We start from the raw sequence: 23,611 nt of genomic DNA, 5'->3' as shown, positions 1-23,611 counted from the left end.
AATGTGAACTAAGAATTCAAAGGGGGACTTTGGGAAGTGGTTAAGGACATTAGCTTTCCTGAAATGTCTAGGACAATTTCTCTGCCAAGGCACCCTCAATATCATTTACAACTAGAGCAGTGATACACTGATTACATGACATTTACTTTTGGAAATGGATGGAGTCTGTTTAAATCTGCTATTTCACTTGTCAAGAAAGGCAGTACCGTCTTTACTCTATTTTTGAGTTATGAAATGGGGAAGGAAGATTTTTTGCAGACACATAGTTTTATAAGAAAGCAGAATGAGTCATGTAAGTTAAATGTAAAATTACTTTAGAAAGGCAAAGGTGAGGCTCACTTTTGTACTTTTGGAAATGGAAACCATCCCATCGAACCAAAGAGAACAGGAGAAAGCAATTCCCTCTTTCCCTTTGTAGCCCGTTGCAAAGTACTCTAAAGGAGCTGCAGGAGATACAATCAAATCTCAGGAGTAATATCTGAGAATGAGGGTAATTGCTATCCAAGCTAAGAAAACTTCTCATACATTTGAATTGTAGAATCAGTCAAATTCCCACCCACACCCAAGGAGCCATGCTTTTATGTAGAGGCAAATAGGAAAGAAAATGTGACTAGTAAGACCTACCACTTGATTTTTAAAATTATGTAACAATGTGCTGGATTCTTTTTACTGATCCAGGCTAACACCGGTAATGTAGAAAAGGGGGTGGGGTATCCTTTGGATGCAGGCAGTAAGAAGGATGTTATCTAAGATGATGAAAAGGCTGTTGGTGAGTGTGGAATTGGCTGCCCATGTGGCAAACAGCTGTTTGGTTGTCGGTAATGCAGCATAGCACATCTGCAATGAAGAAAAAAAGTGTTTTGAGTCTTGTTGACAGTCCTCTCTATTTTCTTGGCAGATTTTTTTAAAAGTGGCTTGCCAATTCCTTTTTTTAGGGCAGAAGGAAGGGGTGAGCTTGAAGTCACACTGCTGGCTGTGTTTAAGGTGATATTAAAACTCATAGTCTCCTAGTTTCAGCTACTACACCAAGTTGACTCTCAGAAGTGGAGAAGGATGCTTAAAAATTATCTTCTCCTGGTATTAAGTATGCTAGGCAAGTCCCTGGTCACCCAGAATCCCATTATCATATTAAGTGAAGATAAGTTCCAGGAAGGAGTTAATTTATTGATTTTCAAAGTGACATACGAGATTTAACTTTTATTATATATATTTTTTAAAATTCACTTTATCCCTATAATTGCATATTGTTAACATGATCAATCAGGAGCATGTCTTGTAATTTGTATTTCAAAATTAAGACAGAATTCATGGAGTCATAGTTTGTCACAATGCAGGATGTGTTGGTTTGCAATATAATGCAGTAAAGGCAGGAGAGCAATTAAAATGCACCATGGGAAAGGGGCGTACTCTGTAGACATACTTTTTTTCAGACTTTTGTCTTTGCCCAGTAGTCATAACTTCCCTTTGGAAAATTATTAGATGGGGAGAAACAACCTTTAGCGAAATATAAAAACAGTGAAAGGGGTCTGCTATCACTTCCTGTTGATGGATGTTACACCTAAATTATCTTTCCATCCATTGATAGGATATTGGCAGCATCTCAGATCTGACACATAGGACTGCTTCTTTTATCTCCCATGAGAAGGGTTAAAAACCTTGCCCTTCCTGAATAATTAATCATTTGATATAATTTGGTTGAAGGTTTTAATAGTCAGGATATAATAATTTCCTGGAAAGACCAAGAGAAAACAAATGAAAAGTTATTTTAGATTAGTAGGTCAGCAGCTGTAGACTTCTGGGTTCCTTTATGGGAAATTGTTTGCTCTCAATGGCTAATGCAGAAGTCACCATAAGTAGGTATTGAAAGTCTCAATAGAGACCAAATTAAACCTCAAATATCACTCAAATGTGTTTACTAAAATTAACAACGCCCTCTTCTTCCATAAGATGTACAGAGTTCAGGCAGATCTTTAACCTGCCACGGAAATATTGTCTTCCTTTCCATTGCAGAAATTTAAGAGACTGCAAGTATTTCAACTCCTCACAGTCAAGAGGTGACAGACAAGTCTGGATGATTATGAAGTGATAATTATTGTTTCATGTTGTTGATTAGCTGTCTGAGACAGTGACACCCTTCTCACTTTAAATCTATCACTTTGGCATATATTTGACATTTTCCCCTCCTGTGCTATCATCAGCAAACATTATTTAAAAAGCACCTGCTTTTGCTATAATTAAAAGCATGAGATGTTTACTCCATGTATTTGGGATAGGCTCCCATGCAAAACATTTCTTTTTTTAAAAAAGTTATTGTAATATTGAGCAGGGACTAGCAATTCGATCCATCTTCTCAAACTTTAACATCTCAAAATTGGATTTAATCATTCCTAGTCAAATAACAAGAGGAGAAATTCAACATATCTGGAGGATACCAGTGATAAGTATATTAAACCAATTTTAAGCAGCAAGGAATAAATGGTACTCCCCTTTCTTCTTTTCTATCTGTGTCTTCTCTAAGCGTGTTGTTTAACATGCTGAATGTTCAAAGATCAACTTTAGTCAGATGCTAATCTTGAATCACATGCCTGATTTCTCCCCCCCCCCCCAAAAAAAATACTGTAAATTCCTAATCATTAGACTACAAATCAAATGATGCTGTCTTGAAAAAGCAAAGGGCTATTGGACTTGGAGGTTTGACAGAATCATTTCCTTTCCATGATGTTTCATTTTCTTCTGCCTTTCTGATAAATTCTCCCTCATTTATTTTTCCTAACTCCAGAACTACGGTAATTATTTGTTCTCTTTTGTTTATATACGGCTGTTGCTGATCTTGACTGAACATTTAGTGCAGGATATTACATTAAGGTAGCCAAAGAGTTAATGTATAATAGGTTCAAACACAAACTTTCCAAGAAGAATACAGGGTTCAAGTCTAGGTAGAGTACTAATTGGGTAATTTAGCTGGCAAGGACAATGCCAGTCTGAATGGAAATGGTTGTTGATTTAAGTCAGTTTATTCTGGCTATTTCACCAGGATGATTGTTACATGGATATTTAGAATGAGAGACCAGCATCATGGAACATTTTATTGTATCTGGATTTGTGCTGGTGTTAGTGTTTGTCAAGATACAGATACAGTAAGAAATTCTTTGTACGCAAATGGGAAAGAGGAACAACTTTCTGGTGTCCCATTCCTGCCATGTTTAGTCATAATTAATCCACCTCATTGCATTTAGGTAAACATGCTACAAGCAGCAACTATGGACTTCTCTTTGTAATCATTTCAGCTGTATACCTGACCGAAAATAATTATATTTACTGTGTGTTTACTATTTCATTTCCATTGGGATATTCACTGTGATGTATGAAAAGATACAATCACAACAGTTGGTGTCTCTATCCACTCCAAAACTATATTTATTTTATTTCATTTACTTATTATTTTTACAAATTCTCAAAGAAATCCATAATCGATAAGTACCTGAACAATATCCCTGAAATTATCCAAACAGACTGCAAATGTAAGGTTTAAAAAAGTTTGAAGCAACAAATTTAACAGAATGGAATGCCTTTAAAAATATGATATTTCTGAGAAACAGAAACAGCAGTTATGTTCACTAGTATAGAACACATTTACATTGGTGGACATAATGTGGATAAAAGATGAATTAGAAATAATTTAACTGAATGGTTAAGAGCATAGACAAAGAGATGCAATGTGGTTAGGTGATTTTAGATTTTAGACTTACCGTATTTTTTGGTGTATAAGACGCACCAGTGTATAAGATGCAACTAGATTTTAGAGGGGGACACCATGGAAGAAAGTATTTTGAACCAAATGGTGTAGTATTATATTGCTTAATAAAATACCAGTGTAGCAGAATACTTTTTACAACCATGTATACCTTTTAAAACCATGTACACTTTTTACAAACTTCAAACTTGACAGCATCAAAACTTGTGGACTTCAACTCCCAGAATTCCTCCACCAGTCATGCTAGCTCAGAAATGGGAATCGAAGTCCACAAGCCTTAAACTTGCCAGATTTGTAGACTCTTGCACTCTAACTCAACTAACCCTAACTCAAACAAATAAAACAAATAAGGACAATTCATTTTGTTAGTTGTTCCTTTAGTCACAAAAATGGCTAGTGATAGAATCATTTACAATTACAGTTCCCTGCTGAAGTTGCCTTAATATTACTATTATACCGTGAGGTTTTCAAAGACCCCCTCTCTTGACTACTCCAATTTTCACAACTGATGTGCAAGGAAATATATGGTGATGATGATAAACCTGAAATACTCCTTAAAAGGAGTGTTCCTAGAGCAGGGATCTCCAACCTTGGCAATTTTTAAGAGCTGTGGACTACAACTCCCAGAGTTCCTCAGCCACCTTTGCTGGCTGAGGAACTCAGGGAGTTGAAGTCCACAAATTTTAAAGTCGCCAAGGTTGGAGACCCCCGTTCCAGAGCACTAAAGATTCAGCTAAACTCCCGTTTTCCTTGAGAGAGAGAAGGTTTAAGAAGCTGCAAGATTTACCAGGAAGTTATAAACTGGAAACACATCTTATTCCCACCCACCCTTATCTATTCTTATCTATTTGCCTCTTTCCGTTCCCACGACGATCCACTGTTTCAGTTGGGCCACTCGGGTGAAAAAAACCGGCTGGCTTCGGACAGGAAGTGCTTGGGACGGTGCGGGCTTTGCGCTTTTCTCTATGGCAGCATGAAGTTCCCCTGTTTTCTTCTCTGGCAGGTCCTGGGATACGGGCTTGTTCAGTCTCCCCGAGCGCCACCGCTGCTGCTGCTGCCAGCCATGGAAAGGCAGCTGCAGGGGACAGGCTTATTTTCCCCTTTGCTGCCTTTCCATGGCAGGAGTGGCAGCGTCGGCACTCTGGAGCCTGAACGAGCCCGTCCCCCAGAACCTGCCAGACTTCCCTTCGGCTGCCTTTCCATGACAGGAAGGGCAGGTCCTGGGGGACGGGCTCATTCAGGCTCCAGAGCGCTGTCGCCACCATGGAAAGGCAGGCTCCCGCTCATCCCCGGGGCCATGCCACCAGCTTGCCGCCAGGTGGCCTCAGCAAGATTCGGTATATAAGACACACCCAATTTTTAAAGCACCTTTTTGAGGTAAAAAGATGTGTCTTATACACTAAAAAATACGGTAGGTTGTCGTCTTTCAGGACAACTTTGACTTTAATGGTCATATGTTGGAGTTGAAAGCAGTTTAAACCATAATGTGTATTATTTTACTTACCTCAATTTGTGATAAGCCAAAGGAAGAGGAATATACAGCAGTACATCAGTTTATGTATTAGGTATTTCCATATCTTTCTGTCCTTGCAAATCATTCTTGCTTTCACCACCTCCATACACTGATTCATTTACTGCCTTTTGTTCTTCAGAAAAAGAACACTCTGTAAAAGAACAAATGGGTGGCAAAAGCACAAAATTGATTGGTGGACTTGGAAGGCTGCAAGAACATTTATTGATCAATATTTTTACCAACAGATATTCCGAGCCACCCGCCCCCCTTTTTTTCTCCACTAAGTTTACATGGGTCAGGATGGTAATGGAAATACAGAAGTTAAAATACTAGCCTTGACATTTGTAGGCTTTGGATAAAGATATGGGCATCTGGAAGCATTCCCAGGTGTTCTATGCCTTTGCTGTTGCTCTATTCTTCCTTACAGAGCAGTTCTTTTTTCAAAACCTCTTTGTTCAGTTTTGTTTAAAGTGATCCAGAAACTAAAGGATGATTTCCAAAATAAACCCCTCCAACTGCTGACACAATGAGAAATTTTATTGCTAAACCATAATAAACTAAAAAAACAAAAAGGTGAGCAAACAACCAAACCCAGAAAACAAAGACAAAGGAAATCTAGCTAAATCAAGCTTATATCATTTGTTCTTCTTTATACTATTCAAACTTGCAAATCATCCTTGCTTTCAGCACAACTATGAAGTGCCAAATATACCAGATTCCTCTTTTTTAGATTTTATCACTTCTGTCCAAATCTGAACAACCATGATTGTTTTTGACTCTTCCTTTCATCTTGGCTGATTTAACTTCTTTTATTCAGTTTTATGATTCTGTCCTTATCCTTTGTTTTAATATAGTCAAATCACCTCAACCTACTTCTTTAATACTCGCTGCTCCCTTTGGTGCTCCATCTGCATTCATTGATCATTCACTGATTCTTGATCTATTGCAATCTTCATAAGTGCCCCATTTTCTTTGTATCTAACTTTCATGCTCCTATGATTCACTTAATGACCTTGCTTAGCAATGAAAATTCTGATCCCAATTGTGGTAGTAAGTCTAGGACTTATGACCACAATTGGCCACTGCTTACTCAGAAGAAAATTCTATTGAGTCCGGTAGATTTTACTTCCAGGTATAAGATTGCAATTGAATATAATACTTTCACTGCTTGAATAATAATTGCAAAATGGTAAATTAAACTCCTTAAGCCATTACTTTTAGAATGCATGAAACAATTCTCTTTTTAGTAATGTAACTTTGAACTGTTAAGGCAGAGCAGAACGGGGAGAGAAAGACATAATCTTTCACAAAAGATAATACAACTAAGTTATTTCTGAAATCCAGTGTCACAGTTTTTCTGTAACTTGTCAACTTTGATCGATTCACCACCACCACCCAAAAAAAATCCAACTATACATTGGGTTCTCATTGTAAAAGATGGTACAGTTTGTGATAGGAAGTTATGAAATAAGTGTCTCTGCACTGCCAAAATTATTATATAAGACAAGAAGCTAAATGGAGTTACAAAGAACAGCTATATAAAGTGGATTACATAAGTATCTTGAAACTATCTTGAATAGTTTGATCTCTGCCCTCAAAGCACTAGTTCTGAGCTTCCTGTGCACTAGTTATTAATGGCATTTTACTTTTTGCATTTGCAAATCTGTCTCATTTTGTATACAATTGGCAAGAGCTGAAGCTGTTTTCCCCGTGGTCTCTGATGCTGTTAATGACACTGAGCCACTGGAATTCGGGTCGCAACCTCTCTGCTGAAGCAGTTTTGGAAGAAGAAGATTTGAACCTTCCCATTGTCTTCGTCACAGCTGACATTTTTCAGCTGCTGCTTGGAGGAATTAATGCCCCCCCCCCCATTTTTAGAATAGCATTGCTCCAGTGAATTCTTCCTCATTGTCTTCTCAGTCTCTATTCTGACACGTGAAGAAAGGGGGTGAAGACATCTGATACAGGAAACACTTATCATGGAATAGTCTTCAACTTATTGGAGTTCAGGAAACGCAAACCAATCATTTGGTTCAGGTACCACATAAGGGTTTATAATAAGGGTTTTTAGTTGTTTTATTAAATTGGATTGTTACATGTTGTTTTTTATCATTGTTGTTAGCCACCCCGAGTCTGCGGAGAGGGGCGGCATACAAATCCAATAAATAAATAAATAAATAAATAAGTAGGTAAGTAAGTAAATAAATAATAATAAAAATAATAAATAAATAAGAAAGAAAGAAGGAAGGAAGGAAGGAAATTGTTTTTTTAAATACCCTGTGTTCATTAGACCATAGTTTTTTGGGGGTTCATATAGCATGCTAAGTTCAAATTAATAGTTATCCTTGGTTTCAAATTCCAATGAATGCTAATCAAAATAATGGTGAGTTTAGGTTTGTATGATTCATTTCACCACACAAAAGCCATTGACTATGCAATAGAGCTATTTGAGGCAACTGTAAGTTGGTGGCACATCTATTAGTCATCCTAAGCCACTTACCATGATATGTAAATCCATCCATGATAAAGCCAGGCCCAACATCAAGGATTAAACGATGCTCAACAAAGTATTTACTATCCTTCCCCTTCATTTCTGATGTCTCCTGTAGTATACAGTACCTTGGTAAGCCCATTTGTAAGTTTAACAGATGGTAGCATTGTAGGTAGTTCTTAATTTACAACATGGGTATCAAACTCGCCACATCCCATTGCCATCACGTGACATATTATGACATTTTTCCCTTCGCGGAGCTTGGATGGGTATGGCTTCTGCGTGATACATCTGGCTCGCAGGCCGTCAGTTTGACACCCCTGATTTACCACCATAATTGATCCCAACATATCCATGGCTAAACAAAACATTAAATGAGTTTTGCTCCATTTAATGGCACGATTGGTTTTTAAAAAAAAATATGTTTATTAGATATATACATTAAAAACAGGGTACAGAAAAGTAAAGGGAATATATATAATGTACGTTCTAGCAATTATAGTTTACTTAGATAGCATGCGTGAGTGGAAAAGGAAAAAGGAAGAAGGGAAAAGGGATTTAGAAAGAAGGGAAAGAAATACAAGAGGAGGAAGGATAGAAAAATAGAGCAAGAAAAGAATAGTAAGAAGAGTGTGGAGGGCCAGCGTTAGAGCTGGGGCTTCCATGTTTTGCGGCCTGTGGTTTAAGCATATAGGTGGTGTAGATTTTCCTGAAGTTTTATCCATATGTATTTGACGTAGTTGCTAGTGCCAACATTTATCAGCGGTTTACGGGTTTGTTCATTCAGTTTCTTTGTAGTTCAAAATTTGTGTTGATCGATGTTTACAGTTTATCGTTTCAATTTGATATTATGATTCATGTCGTAGTTTACTGGTTTTACACGTTGCTTTAGTTGGACATTTTTCTTGATGCATAATTTTTAAGTAATTTCTTTTTTTTAACCAATGGTACCATTTGTCCCATGCTTTGTAGAAATCTGTCTCATCCTTATTTTGCAGTTCCATTGTTAGCTTGGACATTTCTGCACATTCCATTATTTTAATCAAAGGAGATAAAACGGTTGGGTTTTTTTCCTGTTTCCAGTATTGTGCGTATAGAATCCTTGCAGCTATAACAATGTGAATGATAATATTCTTTATTAAAATTTTGTCTTATGATTCCTAATAAAAATGCCACGATTGTTAAGTGAATCACTGCAGTTGTTAAGTTAGTAACACAGTTGTTAAGTGAATCTGGCTTTCCGGTTGATTTTGCTTGTGGAAGGTTTTAAAAAGTGATTAAATGACCCCCAGGACACTGCAACTGTCGTAAATATGAATTAGCCGCCAGGCATCCAGATTTTATCACATGACCGTGGGGGTTGTTGTAAGGATTGTAAGTCTTTTTTTCAGTGCTATTGTAAGGTTTGTTTTCCAAGCTTGTGGGTTGGCTATCTAGTCTTGTTACCTCGCCTGGTAATGAAACATTTGAAAATCAACCTATGAACTTGCAGAACAAACCTTCACCCTCATCCTACATCTGAGCTTCAGATATTTGCCACTACTGCAAATTTACTAGTTTTTCGTGTGTGATATTTCTTTGCACACTGCCCATCATAAAAGTGGAAGTAAAAAAAGGGAGGCTCACCGGTAGAGACAGATTATTAGCCCCATGTCCAAATTTGTTCTGTCATAGAACTGGCTGTGGTGGAGTTCTAGGAGATGACCTAATTTATTTCAAACCTTTTGTGGGGAACTGATAGCTGCTTGCCTTGCCTCGTGGGTTGTGCCTGTTCTTTTTCCTGGTATTGTAGAATTTGGATTTGAGATAGAAGTGTTATTACATTACTTCCCTGTTTATTCAAGAAATAAGTTAAAAATGAAGAATCACACCCTTTTTTATGAAACGATATGAAATGACATAAGTTGTTTCTCTTTTAAAGAGATATAACAACCAAAATTATGCTTAATTATAGAATGTCAAAAGGGGCTGCGGGTTTCTTTCCTCTGTTTTAATTATAGAATTATCTCCTCCTCCTCTCCTGCTCTCTACGCCAGCCCTCAAATGCCTTTCTTTTTCTTCCCCTTTCCAACTCTGATCTTCATGTTTACCTTCTTAAAAAAATGGCCAAACAACATTCATTCAAACCTTTATTCAAAGACAAAACAAAATGCTCTTTCATCACACAAAGAAGTAAAATTATTCAGTTAAAATATACCGTAATCCCAAGATACTTTATTTTTTGGTTTAATAATGACAACATCCAAATTAGACAAGTTGAGACATGTACCTCTTTCTTACTGATACGATTAACTTAAATTGACAAAAAAAACCAACCCCAAAACCCTGACAGGTTAAAATGACATAGAATAAAGTGAGAAGAAAATAGATTTAGTAATGACATTTGCCCAGACCCCAAAACAGCCCCATTTTAATTTAGATAATAGACAAATCCATCAACAGAAGTAGTTTAACTATGAACCCCAAGTGTCTGAAGTGTTTAATACCTTTCAAAAGTATCATACGGTACATTAAAAAGATACAGAGCTTTAATTGATCAGTTGAAGCCAACAGCCATTAATAAAGGGGTAGGCAAAGTTGACATGTGGATTTCAACTCCTGAGTTGAAGAATTGCTGAGCTAGCATGATTGGCTCAGGAATTCTGGGAGTTGAAGTCCACAAGTCATAGAAGAACCAGCTTTGCCTATCCCTGATTTTAACCTTAAATGGCCTTAAATATAGATTTTGTCCATAGATCTTGTGAACTCACTGATTCTAGGCACCTACGGCTCCTGCATTTCTCCTTTTTTTTCTCTATCTTCTAATCAGAAGGTGTTCAAAAGCTTTTGCTACATACCCTACATCAGGGATCTCCAACCTTGGCAACTTTAAGATTTGTGGACTTCAATTCCCAGAATTCCCCAGCCAGCTGAGGAACTTTGGGAGTTGAAGTCCACAAATCTTAAAATTGCCAAGGTTGGAGATCCCTGCCCTACCTAAAGCAGTGTCCTGTCTGATCTGAACAACAGCAACAACAACAAATATGGACGTTTATTTAAAGCCCTTTCTTCAGTTTAGAATCCTGGAAATATATTAGATTTTAATTTCCATAATCCTCAGCCCATCTGAACATTTATTTTCATACTTTTTATTTGATATATCTTCCATGGGTAGAGAAAATGAGAGGATACTTTAAGAAAACTTGCCTTCAGTAAGTTAGTAGTAATAAACTGTAATCAACGCAGGTTTTTAGAAACTGGGTGGATTATTGTTCTACACTGTGTAAAAATATGATCTTTGCTGGATACAAGTAGAACTTAAAACAATCAAGTAGAATTAAAACGGAGCACATATTCAGAGTACTTCAAAGAGTTCACTATGGTGCTTCTCTCACTTAGGTTTAGGTTTAGGTTTAGGTTAGGTTTATTGGATTTATATGCCGCCCCTCTCCGCAAACTCGGGGCGGCTCACAACAATAATAAAAAAACAGTACAGTACACAATACCAAATCCAATGCCCACCCATCCAGTTCCAATTTAAATTAATAATCTCATAAAAAACAGTATATATAAAAAACAGGCACACAGTCAATCAATCAACAAAACAACATGGGCAAGGGGGAGGTGTTTTAGTTTCCCCATGCCTGACGGCAAAGGTGGGTCTTAAGGAGTTTACGAAAGGCAGGGAGGGTGGGGGCAATCCTAATCTCAGGGGGGAGCTGGTTCCAGAGGGTCGGGGCCCCCACAGAGAAGGCTCTTCCCCTGGGTCCCGCCAGACGACATTGTTTAGTCGACGGGACCCGGAGAAGGCCAACTCTGTGGGACCTAAAGTACACTCACTGTACTTTATATCCTGAAACCAATTTAGGCAGCCTTGGATCAGATTCACACATTATACTTAGTCATAATATGACTTGTTTCTTTTTAGTTTGGTGTTATATTTGTAATAGTAAAATATTAAAAATACCCTACAATATCAACAGGAAAAAAAATGGTTGCACAGTGAAGAAAACCCTGGCATACTAAACCTGACTTTAAAAAAGAAGAAAAAAGGCTAATTAAGAAAAGCGTGAGAAGGATCCATGTAAAGTATGTTTGTTTTTGCCTGAACATAATATGTGGACCATAGTTCAATTGTAATATTGAAACCAGGTTCCCATGGGCTATTTAACAAATTCAATAAATAAATTTTGATTTAAAACTTTGTGATTTAGCTTATATCTGTTTTTCTAGTTGCTTTGCCAATCTCAAGGATAACATTAAAGACATTTTTAATATGACTTTGAGTTCCTATCGGAGAGACAGGATTATAACAAAGAATAATTTGGCAATAATGAATGTTCAGCTCTGTCCTTTGTAAATGGAATTTATTATACCCTGGTGTTTTTAAAAAAAAATTTAAAAAACTCTCAAGTAATTTTGTGTGTGTGTGTGTATTCAAATCCCGGTAAAGTACTGGCTAGCTGATGAGAGCAAAATAGCTTGAAATAGATCTATGCTAGTCTTCTTTCCTTTTCATTATCAGCAAAAATATGTTACACACGCACACACATATATAGTATATACCGGTATATTACTTAGAGCAGTGATTTTCAACCTTTTTTGAGCCGCGGCACATTTTTTACATTTACAAAACCATGGGGCACATTGAGGGGGGGGGGCTAAAAAAAGATTGGACAAAAATTCTCTTCCTCCCTTTCTCTCTATTTCTCCCTCTTTCTCTCCCTGCCTCTTTTTCTCTCTCTCCATCTCTCTTTCTCTCTTCCTTCTTTCCTCTTTTTTGCTCTCTTTCTCTCTCCCTCCCTCCCTCCCTCTATGTCTTTTCCTCTCCCACCTTCTTTCTCTCTCTCTTGCTTGCTTGCTTTCTCTCTCTTGCCCTCTTTCTCGTTCTCTTTCTCTCTCTTGCTTGCTTTCTTTCTCTCTCTTGCTTGCTTTCTCTTGCTTGCTTTCCTGTTTTCTTTCTCTCTTGCTTGCTTTCTCTTTCTCTCTCTTTCTTTCTCTCTTGTTTTCTTTCTCTGAGCTTCGCGGCACACCTGACCATGTCTCGCGGCACACTGGTTGAAAAACACTGACTTAGAGGACAATCTGCATCATTTCACTAGACATTTTAAGTTATGTGATATACAACAATAGCAACATTTTATGTAGAACAAAAAGACTTAGATCTAAGGCTGACAGATTTTATTCAGTGCTACACATTAACATCATCATTAGTAATTGTTCTGTTTTTCTCCTGAGAAAAATCTGTTTTCTTTGTCTATGTAAGAGTAACATCATTCTGGCTTTGGGTGACAATGTTCCTTGTACTAATGAATTTATAGCTCTATCTGCTCATAATTAATAGCAATTTATTTTCATTTTAGACCCTTTCATAAATAGCAAGGATTTAAAGCAGGGTCCCCAAACTTGGCCACTTGAAGACTTGTGGACTTCAATTCCCAGAATTCTCCAGCCAGCATAGCTGACTGGAGAATTCTGGGAGTTGAAGTCCACAAGTCTTCAAGTGGCCATGTTTGAGGACCTCTGGATTAAAGTATCATATATTCAACTTTATAATGTAATATATTAGACATTTCTTTACCTATATTGGATGCAGTTGGAATATATAAAACAGATATATTAAGAATTCTAAAGATGGCATAAAGAAAGTTCAGCCAGATGTTACAGCTGCCATGAAATGTAAGGTTGCTTACAATGCTGAGTTAGCACTGAGGTGAAAAGTTCTTTCTAATCATTCTGAACTGTGGACATAGATATATAAATTTTGTCAAGTATTCTTCTGAATTAACTGGAGGGAGTTCTTACTATAGTTTTTATTAGCTGTAATTCAGCCTACTAGACTTAACAAAACTCTACCTACAATTAGAATATAAGAATTCTGGGTTAAACAATCAAGAAGAATCAGAATTTTATAATGTATGGCAAAAGGTATATATTTGGAAGGAAATAAATAAAAGGGGATAATTTTGTTGTTACACTATTTTAAATATATTTGAACTAGTAGTTTTATTGTATTAGAGCAGTGTTTTTCAACCAGTGTGCCGCGAGACATGGTCAGGTGTGCCGCGAAGCTCAGCAAGAGAGAGAGAGAGAGAAAGAAAGCAAGAGAGAGAGAGAAAGAAAGAGAAAGAAAGTAAAAGAGAGAGAGAAAGAGAAAGAAAGCAAGAGAGAGAGAGAAAGAGAAAGAAAGAGAGAGAGAGAGAAAGAGAAAGAAAGCAAGAGAGAGAGAGAAAGAAAGAGAAAGAAAGAAAGTAAGAGAGAGAGAGAAAGAGAAAGAAAGCAAGAGAGAGAGAGAAAGAAAGAGAAAGAAAGAAAGTAAGAGAGAGAGAAAGAGAAAGCAAGCAAGAGAGAGAGAGAAAGAAAGAGAAAGAAAGAAAGTAAGAGAGAGAGAGAGAGTAAGAGAAAGAAAGCAAGAGAGAGAGTAAGAGAGCAAAAAAGAGAGGAACGGAAGGAAGAGAGAAAGAGGGATGGAGAGAGAGAGGAAGGAAGAGAGAGAAAGAGGGAGAGAAATAGAGTGAAAGGGAGGAAGAGAGAGAGAGAATTTTTTTTGTCCAAACCTTTTTTAGCTCCCCCACTCCGCCCCCCCCCGCTCATGGTGCCCTATTATTTTGTATATGTAAAAAATGTGCCGCAGCTCAAAAAAGGTTGAAAATCACTGTATTAGAGGGTGATTATTTACAATACAAATGTAGAATTTTTTTCTTCTCTTATTTTCTTTTCTTTACTTTAGTTTGATATAAAGCATAATTTAAGAATTTCTATATATGTTTTTATAAATTTTTAGATGTGTTTTTTTATTCTTTACTTATTATGTTATACACATCTTACAGATGACGTTGAAAAATGATAAGTTTTTTCTTTTTTCTTTTTTTCCCCTTTTTAATGTACTTGTTAATGACTTCTCTCCTGAGCGGAGCGACTGTAGCTCCACTGTATGTTTTATGTTATGTGTGTCATGTTTGTTTATGCAAATTAATAAAAAATATTTTTTTTAAAAAATAAGAATTCTGGGTTTTTGATGAGCCAACTTTAAAATATGGCATGTCAACAGTAATGATTTGCCCTTATTATGTGGCTGACCAAGGAAACTAAATATTCTGCACCTATTAGCTGAAATTTATTTATTTAATTTATTTATTTAATTGGATTTGTATGCCGCCCCTCTCCGAGGACTCCAATTTAGTCCAATGTGGGTTTTTTTAATCTTCCAAAATAATTGCTTCTAGGGTACACCTACTAATTTACCCCTAAATCTGATGACAGTAATATTTGTTCTTTGTTTTCCTTTACCGTGGGGGGGAAAAAAATCCAAGATTTGTAATAGAATAGCTTATTCAGGCCTAGCTGCTTTATGAACTGATGGTTGTCTTTTGATTTACAGGCGTACTTTTCTTTTCACTTAGTAATAAATCAACATGTTTCATAGATGAAACATCTATGTCACAGTCAGTCAGGTTCAATATGTTTAACATATGAAATGAAAATATTTGTGCACAAAGACGGGTGGATCTACTAGTGTCACACAAGTATAATGCTTAGCCTTGAAGTAAAAATAGATGAATAGATGAATATAAAAGCGAAAACCACTCATGCTACAATCATGAAATCTCTAGAACCATAAAACCTACAAACTTGAAATTTGGCACGTATGTTCCTCTTGGCTTCTATGTGCTCACTAAAAAAGAATTTTTCAAAATGACCATCAGATCATTAATATTTCATATATTATTATTAACACGCTCTGATGCTAATTAGTTACCGTAGATGTTCTACTCCCCCTCCCAACTTGAAAAAACACTGCAGAGAACGGAATAGCATAGGAGATGCTTCGAGCCTGAGGGAGAGAATGGGCTATAAAGCCTGAGGAAAAGAAGGGGATAGGATAGGGGAATATTCTGTGGGGCAAGGATGAGGGAGAGAAGAGGAATAGGATAGGGGAGGCTTCTGTGGGCCAAGGATGAGAGAAAGAAGAGGGATAGGATAGGGGAGGCTTCTGTGGGGTAATCCTGAGGAAGAGGAGGGGAGAGGATAAGGTGGGGGTTACCACTACTGCTGCTACTGGTGCGGTGTGCAGGCAGCTTCAGGTTTCTGGTGTGCATGCATCCCAATGAGATTTTGCTTCTGCCCATGTGCAGGAACCAATATCTCACAAGGGGATGCACACGCATGAGATTTCGGCAAATTTGTTTCTGCGCATGTGCAGAAGCAAAAAATCGCCAAAATCTTATGCACCCGCACATCACCTGACAAGATTTTGCTTTCTGCACATGAGCAGAAGCAAAATCTCACTGGGACGCATCTGCGCACCAGAGACCGGAAACTTCACTAGGCAGCTCCAATTTTACTACCGGTGTGATGTCCTCATCGGTACCGGTAGGAACACAATACTGGATAGGATAGGGGAGGCTTCTATGGGGCAAGGCTGAAGGAGAGAAGGCAATAGGATAGGATATAATAATAATAATAATAATAATAATAATAATAATAATAATAATAACAACAACAACAACAACAACAACATTTGTACTGTTTTGTTATTGTAAGTCGCTCCGAGTCTCTGGAGAGGCATGGCATACAAATCTAATAAATAATAATAATAATAACAGCAACAACTTTATTGTCATTGTTTGTGTATACACAGTACACACATACAACAAAAGTCACAAACCTGAGGGAGAGAAGGGGATAGGATAGGATAGGCTTCTGTGGGGCAAGGCTGAGGGAAAGAAAGGGAGAGGAGAGGCCGATCATAACTAATCATTAAATTTCAAGAGTAACTGTTCATTTATCAAGCCTGATCACATAGTTTCATAGCTAGTTAAGTGATGTAATTAGTTTTATCCAGGTTATGAACTGTGCCTTGGTTTATTTTTTTCATTCACAGGAAGAAAGCATCGTAAAGGAGATAGACATCAGTCACCATGTCAAAGAAGGTTTCGAAAAAGCAGATCCCTCACAATTTGAGCTCCTGAAAGTATTGGGACAAGGTTCCTATGGAAAGGTACTATTTTGTGTGTAATTTAGCTTTTTCAAATTTGTCTTCAGAGTTGGTGGATCATTTCCCGGAATGCAGTGTGTTTAGGTTGGAATTCTGAAAGTTATGACATTGTGAAGCCTTCTTGCATTCATAATATCAGGATATCAGATCAACATTCATTCACCCATCTCAGACATAGGAATCACATCTTCATTAAAGAGAGAGAGGGATGCATCCTGTGACTCATTTATAGGGTCACATTTTCAGCTTTCTCCCCCCCCCCCCCGCCCCAATATTCTGACTCCTCAACTCTCCCTCTGTCCCTGATTTCCTTTCCTTATGCTCTTTCTTCCATATATAAATGTAAAAGCAGCCACACTTCTTTTTCAATGATCCAATATTTCCTCAAGGATAGGGCCTTTCAATCTATGGAGAATGAAGTAAAAATCCAGCTGGTACCTTCGATTATTCCACCTTGACTCAGACCCTCAGCTGTAGAACAATAATTTTACTTTGTCAGTGGATTATATGAACTAAAATAAAGCCATCCCAGATGCCACAATTTCCCCCACTTAGCCTATACTTTCAATTTAGCTCCAGTTGTTGAGAACTTTGATTCCCCACAGAGCATTTTCAGGGAATATAGTTATTTGAAATAGAGAAACAGGGAAGATATATTTGGATAAGGTTTCTTCTGATTATATTAGATATAACCCTCAAAATTGGATTGATTAGACTCTTTGACACCTGTCATTTGTAGCCAAATCTGATTCTCCTTCCATTTCCCTTTCAAACCCAACAATCTAATGCTGTGTATTGATTTTTTTTGTCCCACTCTTCTTCTCCCACTCATGGACATAGTATAATTCACTCTTCAAAGGTTTGCTGGTTATTTTTTTTTAATGCAGATATTTTAATTTGTGAAGAATTCCTAGATAACCTTAAAGGTTGAATACCTTTAAATATTAGTCAGTGGTATTTTAAAAATTGAACAACCTTTGAGGAATTATTAAAAATAAGATGACCATTCTCACAACAAAAATGAACTATTTTAGAACTTTATATGACAGAGTTTATTTAATATTTGTCTTATTATCTTCTGAACTATTGTAATCTAGTTGCAGTCTTAAAACAGTGAGTTTAGTTTAGTTTAGTTTATTTAGATTTGTATGCCGCCCCTCTCCGAAGACTCGGGGCGGCTAACAACAATAAAAAACAATGTAACAAATCTAACATTAAAAAAGTAATCTAAAAACCCCAATTTAAGAAACCAATCATACCAACAAACATACCATGTATAAATTCTATAAGCCTAGGGGGGAGGGAGGAAAAAAAAATTTTTTTTCAATTCCCCCATGCCTGACGACAGAGGTGGGTTTTAAGGAGTTTGTGAAAGGCAAGGAGGGTGGGGGCAACTCTGATATCTGGGGGGAGCTGGTTCCAGAGGGTCGGGGCCGCCACAGAGAAGGCTCTTCTCCTGGGTCCTGCCAAATGACATTGTTTAGTCGACGGGACCCGGAGAAGGCCAACTCTGTGGGACCTAACTGGTCGCTGGGATTCGTGCGGCAGAAGGCGGTCCCGGAGATATTCTGGTCCGGTGCCATGAAGGGCTTTATAGGTCATAACCAACACTTTGAATTGTGACTGGAAACTGATCGGCAATCAATGCAGACTACGGAGTGTTGGTGTAACATGGGCATACTTAGGGAAGCCCATGATTGCTCTCGAATTGGATTTCTGAGCACAATATGTTGGAAATTAACCTAGCAAAGGAAAGGAGTTCCTCCTAATTAAAGGTAAAGGTTCCCCTGCTAGCGATTTCCGGCTCTAGGGGCGGTGCTCATCTCCATTTCTAAGCTGACGACCCAGTACTGTCTGAAGATGTCCTCTGTGGTCATGTGACTGGCATGACTAAATGCCAAAGGCGCATGGAGCACTGTTACCTTCCTACCAAAGTGGTCCCTGTTTTTCTACTTGCATATTTTTACGTGCTTTCAAACTACTAGATTGGCTGAAGCTGGGTCAAGTAACAGGAGCTCACCCCATTACGCGGTGCTAGAGATTCGAACCACTGAACTGCCAACCTTCTGATCTACAAGCTCAGCATCTTAGCCACTGAGCCACCCTAATTAGGATGCTTGAAAGCAAGCAAGGTAAATTTCTGTGAACAGTGATTTTTAAAAAACATGTAATCCAACGCAGACCTTTCCCTCTAAGTGCACTTACTGAAAAAATACGTAGCTAACTTCGTTAGTTCCAGCTGTTCCTCTTTCAGCAGATATCGCTAAAGAGAAATCTGTTGCTGAACAAGGTTGACTTTCCCTAAACCAGCTTAGGGGAGAAGAAGCTTTCAAAATATTAAATGTGTTTGTCAAGAAGATACACAGTTTTGAGTATTTGTTGTTGCAAATGTCTGAACTAAGGCCTGAGGTTTTTACAGGGGTCTAAATATTAGATGGTGTACATACAGTATGTGTATTTTTACTTTAGGGAATGGGTGGTGGTGGAATCAGTACATTTGCTTTTGTTCTTGTCATTTGGAAGTTAAAATTAGACTAAGGCATATTTTGTATCCTGTTTTTCATTTGGAGCTCTTCGTTCTATTATTCTGTGTCCGGATTGGTTTCCGGACAACACAATTCAAAGTGTTGGTAATGACCTATAAAGCCCTACATGGCATCAGGCCAGATTACTTTTGGGACCACCTTCTGCCGTATGAGTCCCAACAACTGGTTAGGTCCCACAGAGCCGGCCTTCTCCAGGTTCTGTCAATTAGATGGGATGGAATAGAAGAAAGTCTTATAGGAAATGTAAGCCTACAGTGAATAAGACTTATAAATCATGATTGGGTTCGGAAGACAAACACAGAGGATATGTGGGATTTTTAAAAGAGGCTCCACTTACCATTTGGGCCATTTTTGGAGCCAGTAACAATTTTAAGGACTAAAGCACTATAAGGATTGATTGATTGATTGATTGATTGATTGATTGATTGATTGATTAGATTTGTAAGCCGCCCCTATCTGCAGACTCGGGGCGGCTCACCGTATACAACGACAAATCTAATATTAAGTCTAAAATAACAATTTTACATTAAAAACCTGGAAAAAAACACCACCCTTATATAAAAACATACACACAAACATTCCATACATAACACTACATAGGCAAGGGGAGATGTCTCAGTTCCCCCATGCCTGACGGCAGAGGTGGGTTTTAAGAAGTTTACAAAAGGCAAGGAGGGTGGGGGCAGTCCTGATCTCCGGGGGGAGCTGGTTCCAGAGGGTTGGGGCTGCCACAGAGAAGGCTCTTCCCCTGGGTCCCGCCAGCCGACATTGTTTAGTCGACGGGACCCGGAGAAGGCCAACTCTGTGGGACCTAACCGGCCACTGGGATTCGTGCGGCAGAAGGCTGTCTCACAGATATTCTGGTCCGGTGCCATGAAGGGCTTTATAGGTCATAACCAACACTTTGAATTGTGACCGGAAACCGATCGGCAACCAATGCAGACTGCGGAGTGTTGGTGTAACATGGGCATACCTAGGGAAGCCCATGATTGCTCTCGCAGCTGCATTCTGCACGATCTGAAGTTTCCGAATATTCTTCAAAGGTAGCCCCATGTAGAGAGTGTTACAATACTCGAGTCTTACTCTTCAAATCAATTGTGAATTTGGGTGTTTTTGCAGAGATTGTGTAGGCAATTTTTTCTATGAAGCGGTATTTTGAGATTAAGTGCTTTTTATTTTTGTTTTGTATTTCTTGTTTTGATTATACTGTTATGGTGTGTTTATTTTTATAAGCCGCAAATAACTGTTAAGGAAATGGGCCTTCTACAGATTTTCTAAATAAATAATCAATACTGAAGAATAGAGAAAGGCATACTTGATCATATACATGACAGGTTCACTTTACATTAAGCAAATGAAAAAAATGTCACTATTTTAACTGTACTTCATTAAAGTGCCCTTTGGATTTCCCTCCCTCCCACAGGTATTTCTGGTGAGAAAAATCAAAGGTTCTGATACTGGGCAGCTCTATGCAATGAAGGTACTTAAGAAAGCAACTCTAAAAGGTAAGTCAAGAAACCAGAGTCAGTGTACAACCTCTCTTTTGATTAATAGACAACTTTCTTTGTTGCATTCCAGGTTGTTATGTACTGAAGATATATCTGTCCCATAAAAAGGAATTACTCTTTGTATTGTGTTTGGATTTTACAATTTGAATCGACAAAGGTAGCTGGATAAAAAGGAAATTAGCTTTTTTATATGACGGGAGGGAAATGGAACTTGATCTTTCTTGATTTTAAGGAAGAGTGAGTTAGGGCAACACAGGTGAGTATGATCCTAGAAGAGAGCTTTCATACAAATATATTTTGTGAGCACATTGCACTGCTCACAGTTACTCATGCATTTTGGGTGCTTTTATGGGACTGACCTTGAAGAGCATTGGATGCTTCTTCTGGTCCAGAATGCATCAGCGGATGCAGTTTTGAGCACATCATGGTGCACCCATGTAACACTGCTCCTACATGAACTGCACTTAGGTTGCTGATTGACACTTTAAACACCCTACATGATATGGAACCAGTTTGCAGAGAGGGGCGGCATACAAATCTAATAAATAATAATAATAATAATAATAATAATAATAATAATAATAATAATAATAATAATACTTGTGAGCTGCCTTGTGGTTTCCGAGTGACTGGTAGTTTCAGATCTGGCAGAGTGAACATATTCTAGGTGCTATTGATAAAGTAATGTCATCTGGTGGGTCCCTGGAAGTATCCCTTTTTTTGCTATGCTGTCTACCATATAGAACAGTCACCCCAGTAAAATTTTGCAGGGCCACAAAATCTGACCTTTGCCCCAAATATTGGGAGTTGACGCATGAGAACTCCCAACATAAATGTATGTGTCTAGTGCATGGATGTCAAACTTGATTGCATCCTGTGATGTATCATGATGTATGGTGGTGTGGAGCTGGGGTGGGTGTGCCAGTTTGACACCCCTAGCCTAGTAGTTCTGTATTTTTATTGAGCTTTGGATTTTTTTTATTCTTCTCACCTCACCTGGGCCAGTTTCCTGCCATTCCCCATGAGTTTCTCTCTCTGGCGCAATGTATGGGAGGCAGCCCTGCGCCAGGTGTATGGGAGGCACGTGCTCCTCCTCGCTGCCTCAGAGTCCCTCTTTTAAATCTTAAAGTTTTGGATTTTTTTTTTATTACCCTCACCTCACCTTCTTCCTTTGGCAGCGACTGTCCTCCTTCTCTTATTCCTCCTCTTTCTCCCACCCAAATTTCAAGCTTTTATTTCTTTCCTAATGGGTTTGCACACATTATTTGCTTTTACATTGATTCCTATGGGAAAAATTGCTTCTACTTGCAAACTTTCCTACTTAAGAACCTGGTCACGGAATGAATTAAGTTCTTAAGCAGTGGTACTGTGTTTGTGTGTGTGTATGAGAGAGGGGGGGGGAGAGAAAGTAAAGGCAATTGCAAATCAGACAAAAAAATCCCACTCCAAGTAAAAATAATTCAATAAAAGTAATCCGGTAGTAGAACTTAGAAAGCTTTCTGTTATAAATATGTTCAAGAAGAAACTAAATAGCTTTCTACCAGAAATGTTATGAGCTAATGTAAAGCAGAAAAATTCTGCCTCATTTTTGATGGGTTCTCATTCAGTTTGATGAAAAATAATACACTTTAGAAATCTTTCAGAGAAGAGAATGGATGAAATATGATGTTCTTGCACTCTCCTATTTAGTTTGTTGATTTATATGCCATTTCTGTTCGCTCACTCACACACAATCCTTTGCCTAATGGATGCAATTGTGCATAATTGTGTCAAAGGATCCTAATCCATAAAATGTGAGAAATAAGAGCTTGGAATAAAGTCAATATTCCAATAGAGTACTCATAAATGGAACATCAGGCTTTACACTTCTAAGAATATTTTTTCTGCTTCTACTGTGCTTCCATTCAAACCAATATGCCTTGCTACCTTTTCTTATGCTAAACTGTTCTATCCCATTTTAGATTTTTAGATATGGAAGTTGACTTTAGAGATGAGAATTTAATTACCAGTATCTTTATAATTTTGATTTATGATTTAGGCATTGTTTGCTATTTGTAACAGTGTTTGAATTAATTTTACTGATCACTGGAGATTACACATGTATTTTTTTAAAACAACCTTGGTGCATTTCAGAAAACATCCCATCTGCCAGTTTCCCCACTTACATTATTGTTCTGTGATGTGGTGGAATATTTCAGATAGTACTCCTATTGTCTTCCAGTCTGGGTTCTGCTTTTTGAAACTCTGGCTCTGTTTGTAAAGTCAACTATGTTTTATTTTTACTACTCAAAGATCTGATTATTATTCTTTACCATTAATTATTATAAACCACCATACTTTGAAAGAAAGTGCAGAAATGGCAAGCATCTACTACAGTGATGATGAACTTGTGGCACGGGTGCCACAGGTGGCACGCGGAGCCATATCTGCTGGCACGTGAGCTGTTGCCCTATCTCAGCTCCAACATGCATGTGTGTGCAGGCCAGCTGATTTTTGGCTCGCACAGAGGCTCTGGGAGGGGATTTTTTGCTTCCAGAGAACCTCTGGGAGGAATGGAGGAGGGCATTTTTACCTCCCACGACTCCAGGGAAGCCTTTGGAACCACGGGAGGGTGAAACAGAAGCCTACTGGGCCCACCAGAAGTTGGGAAACAGACCATTTCCAGCCTCCAGAGCTGTTTTAGCCGTTTAGCCGCCCCGAATCTATGGAGAGGGGCAGCATACAAATCTAATAAATTGAATTGAATTGAATTTCACCCTCCCCAGGCATTGAATTATGGGTGTGGGCACTCACGCACATGCGATAGTGTACGCCCATGCTTT

The 23,611-nt window shown here is 38.1% G+C and overlaps 1 protein-coding gene across 1 annotated transcript in view; it reads left to right on the top strand.

The window, feature by feature from the left end:
* RPS6KA2 (ribosomal protein S6 kinase A2) overlaps positions 1–23,611 on the top strand; it is a 157,432-nt gene that overhangs the window by 43,869 nt on the left and 89,952 nt on the right. Inside the window, exons 2-3 of the mRNA XM_070733839.1 lie at positions 16,622–16,738; positions 20,705–20,786. Of these exons, the coding sequence (XP_070589940.1) occupies positions 16,622–16,738; positions 20,705–20,786 (199 nt within the window). The remainder of the gene's footprint in view (positions 1–16,621; positions 16,739–20,704; positions 20,787–23,611) is intronic.

Source organism: Erythrolamprus reginae, chromosome 1 (assembly GCF_031021105.1).
Source record: "Erythrolamprus reginae isolate rEryReg1 chromosome 1, rEryReg1.hap1, whole genome shotgun sequence".
Classification (NCBI taxonomy): domain Eukaryota; kingdom Metazoa; phylum Chordata; class Lepidosauria; order Squamata; family Dipsadidae; genus Erythrolamprus; species Erythrolamprus reginae.
This window is presented reverse-complemented; position numbering and strand designations above follow the sequence as displayed.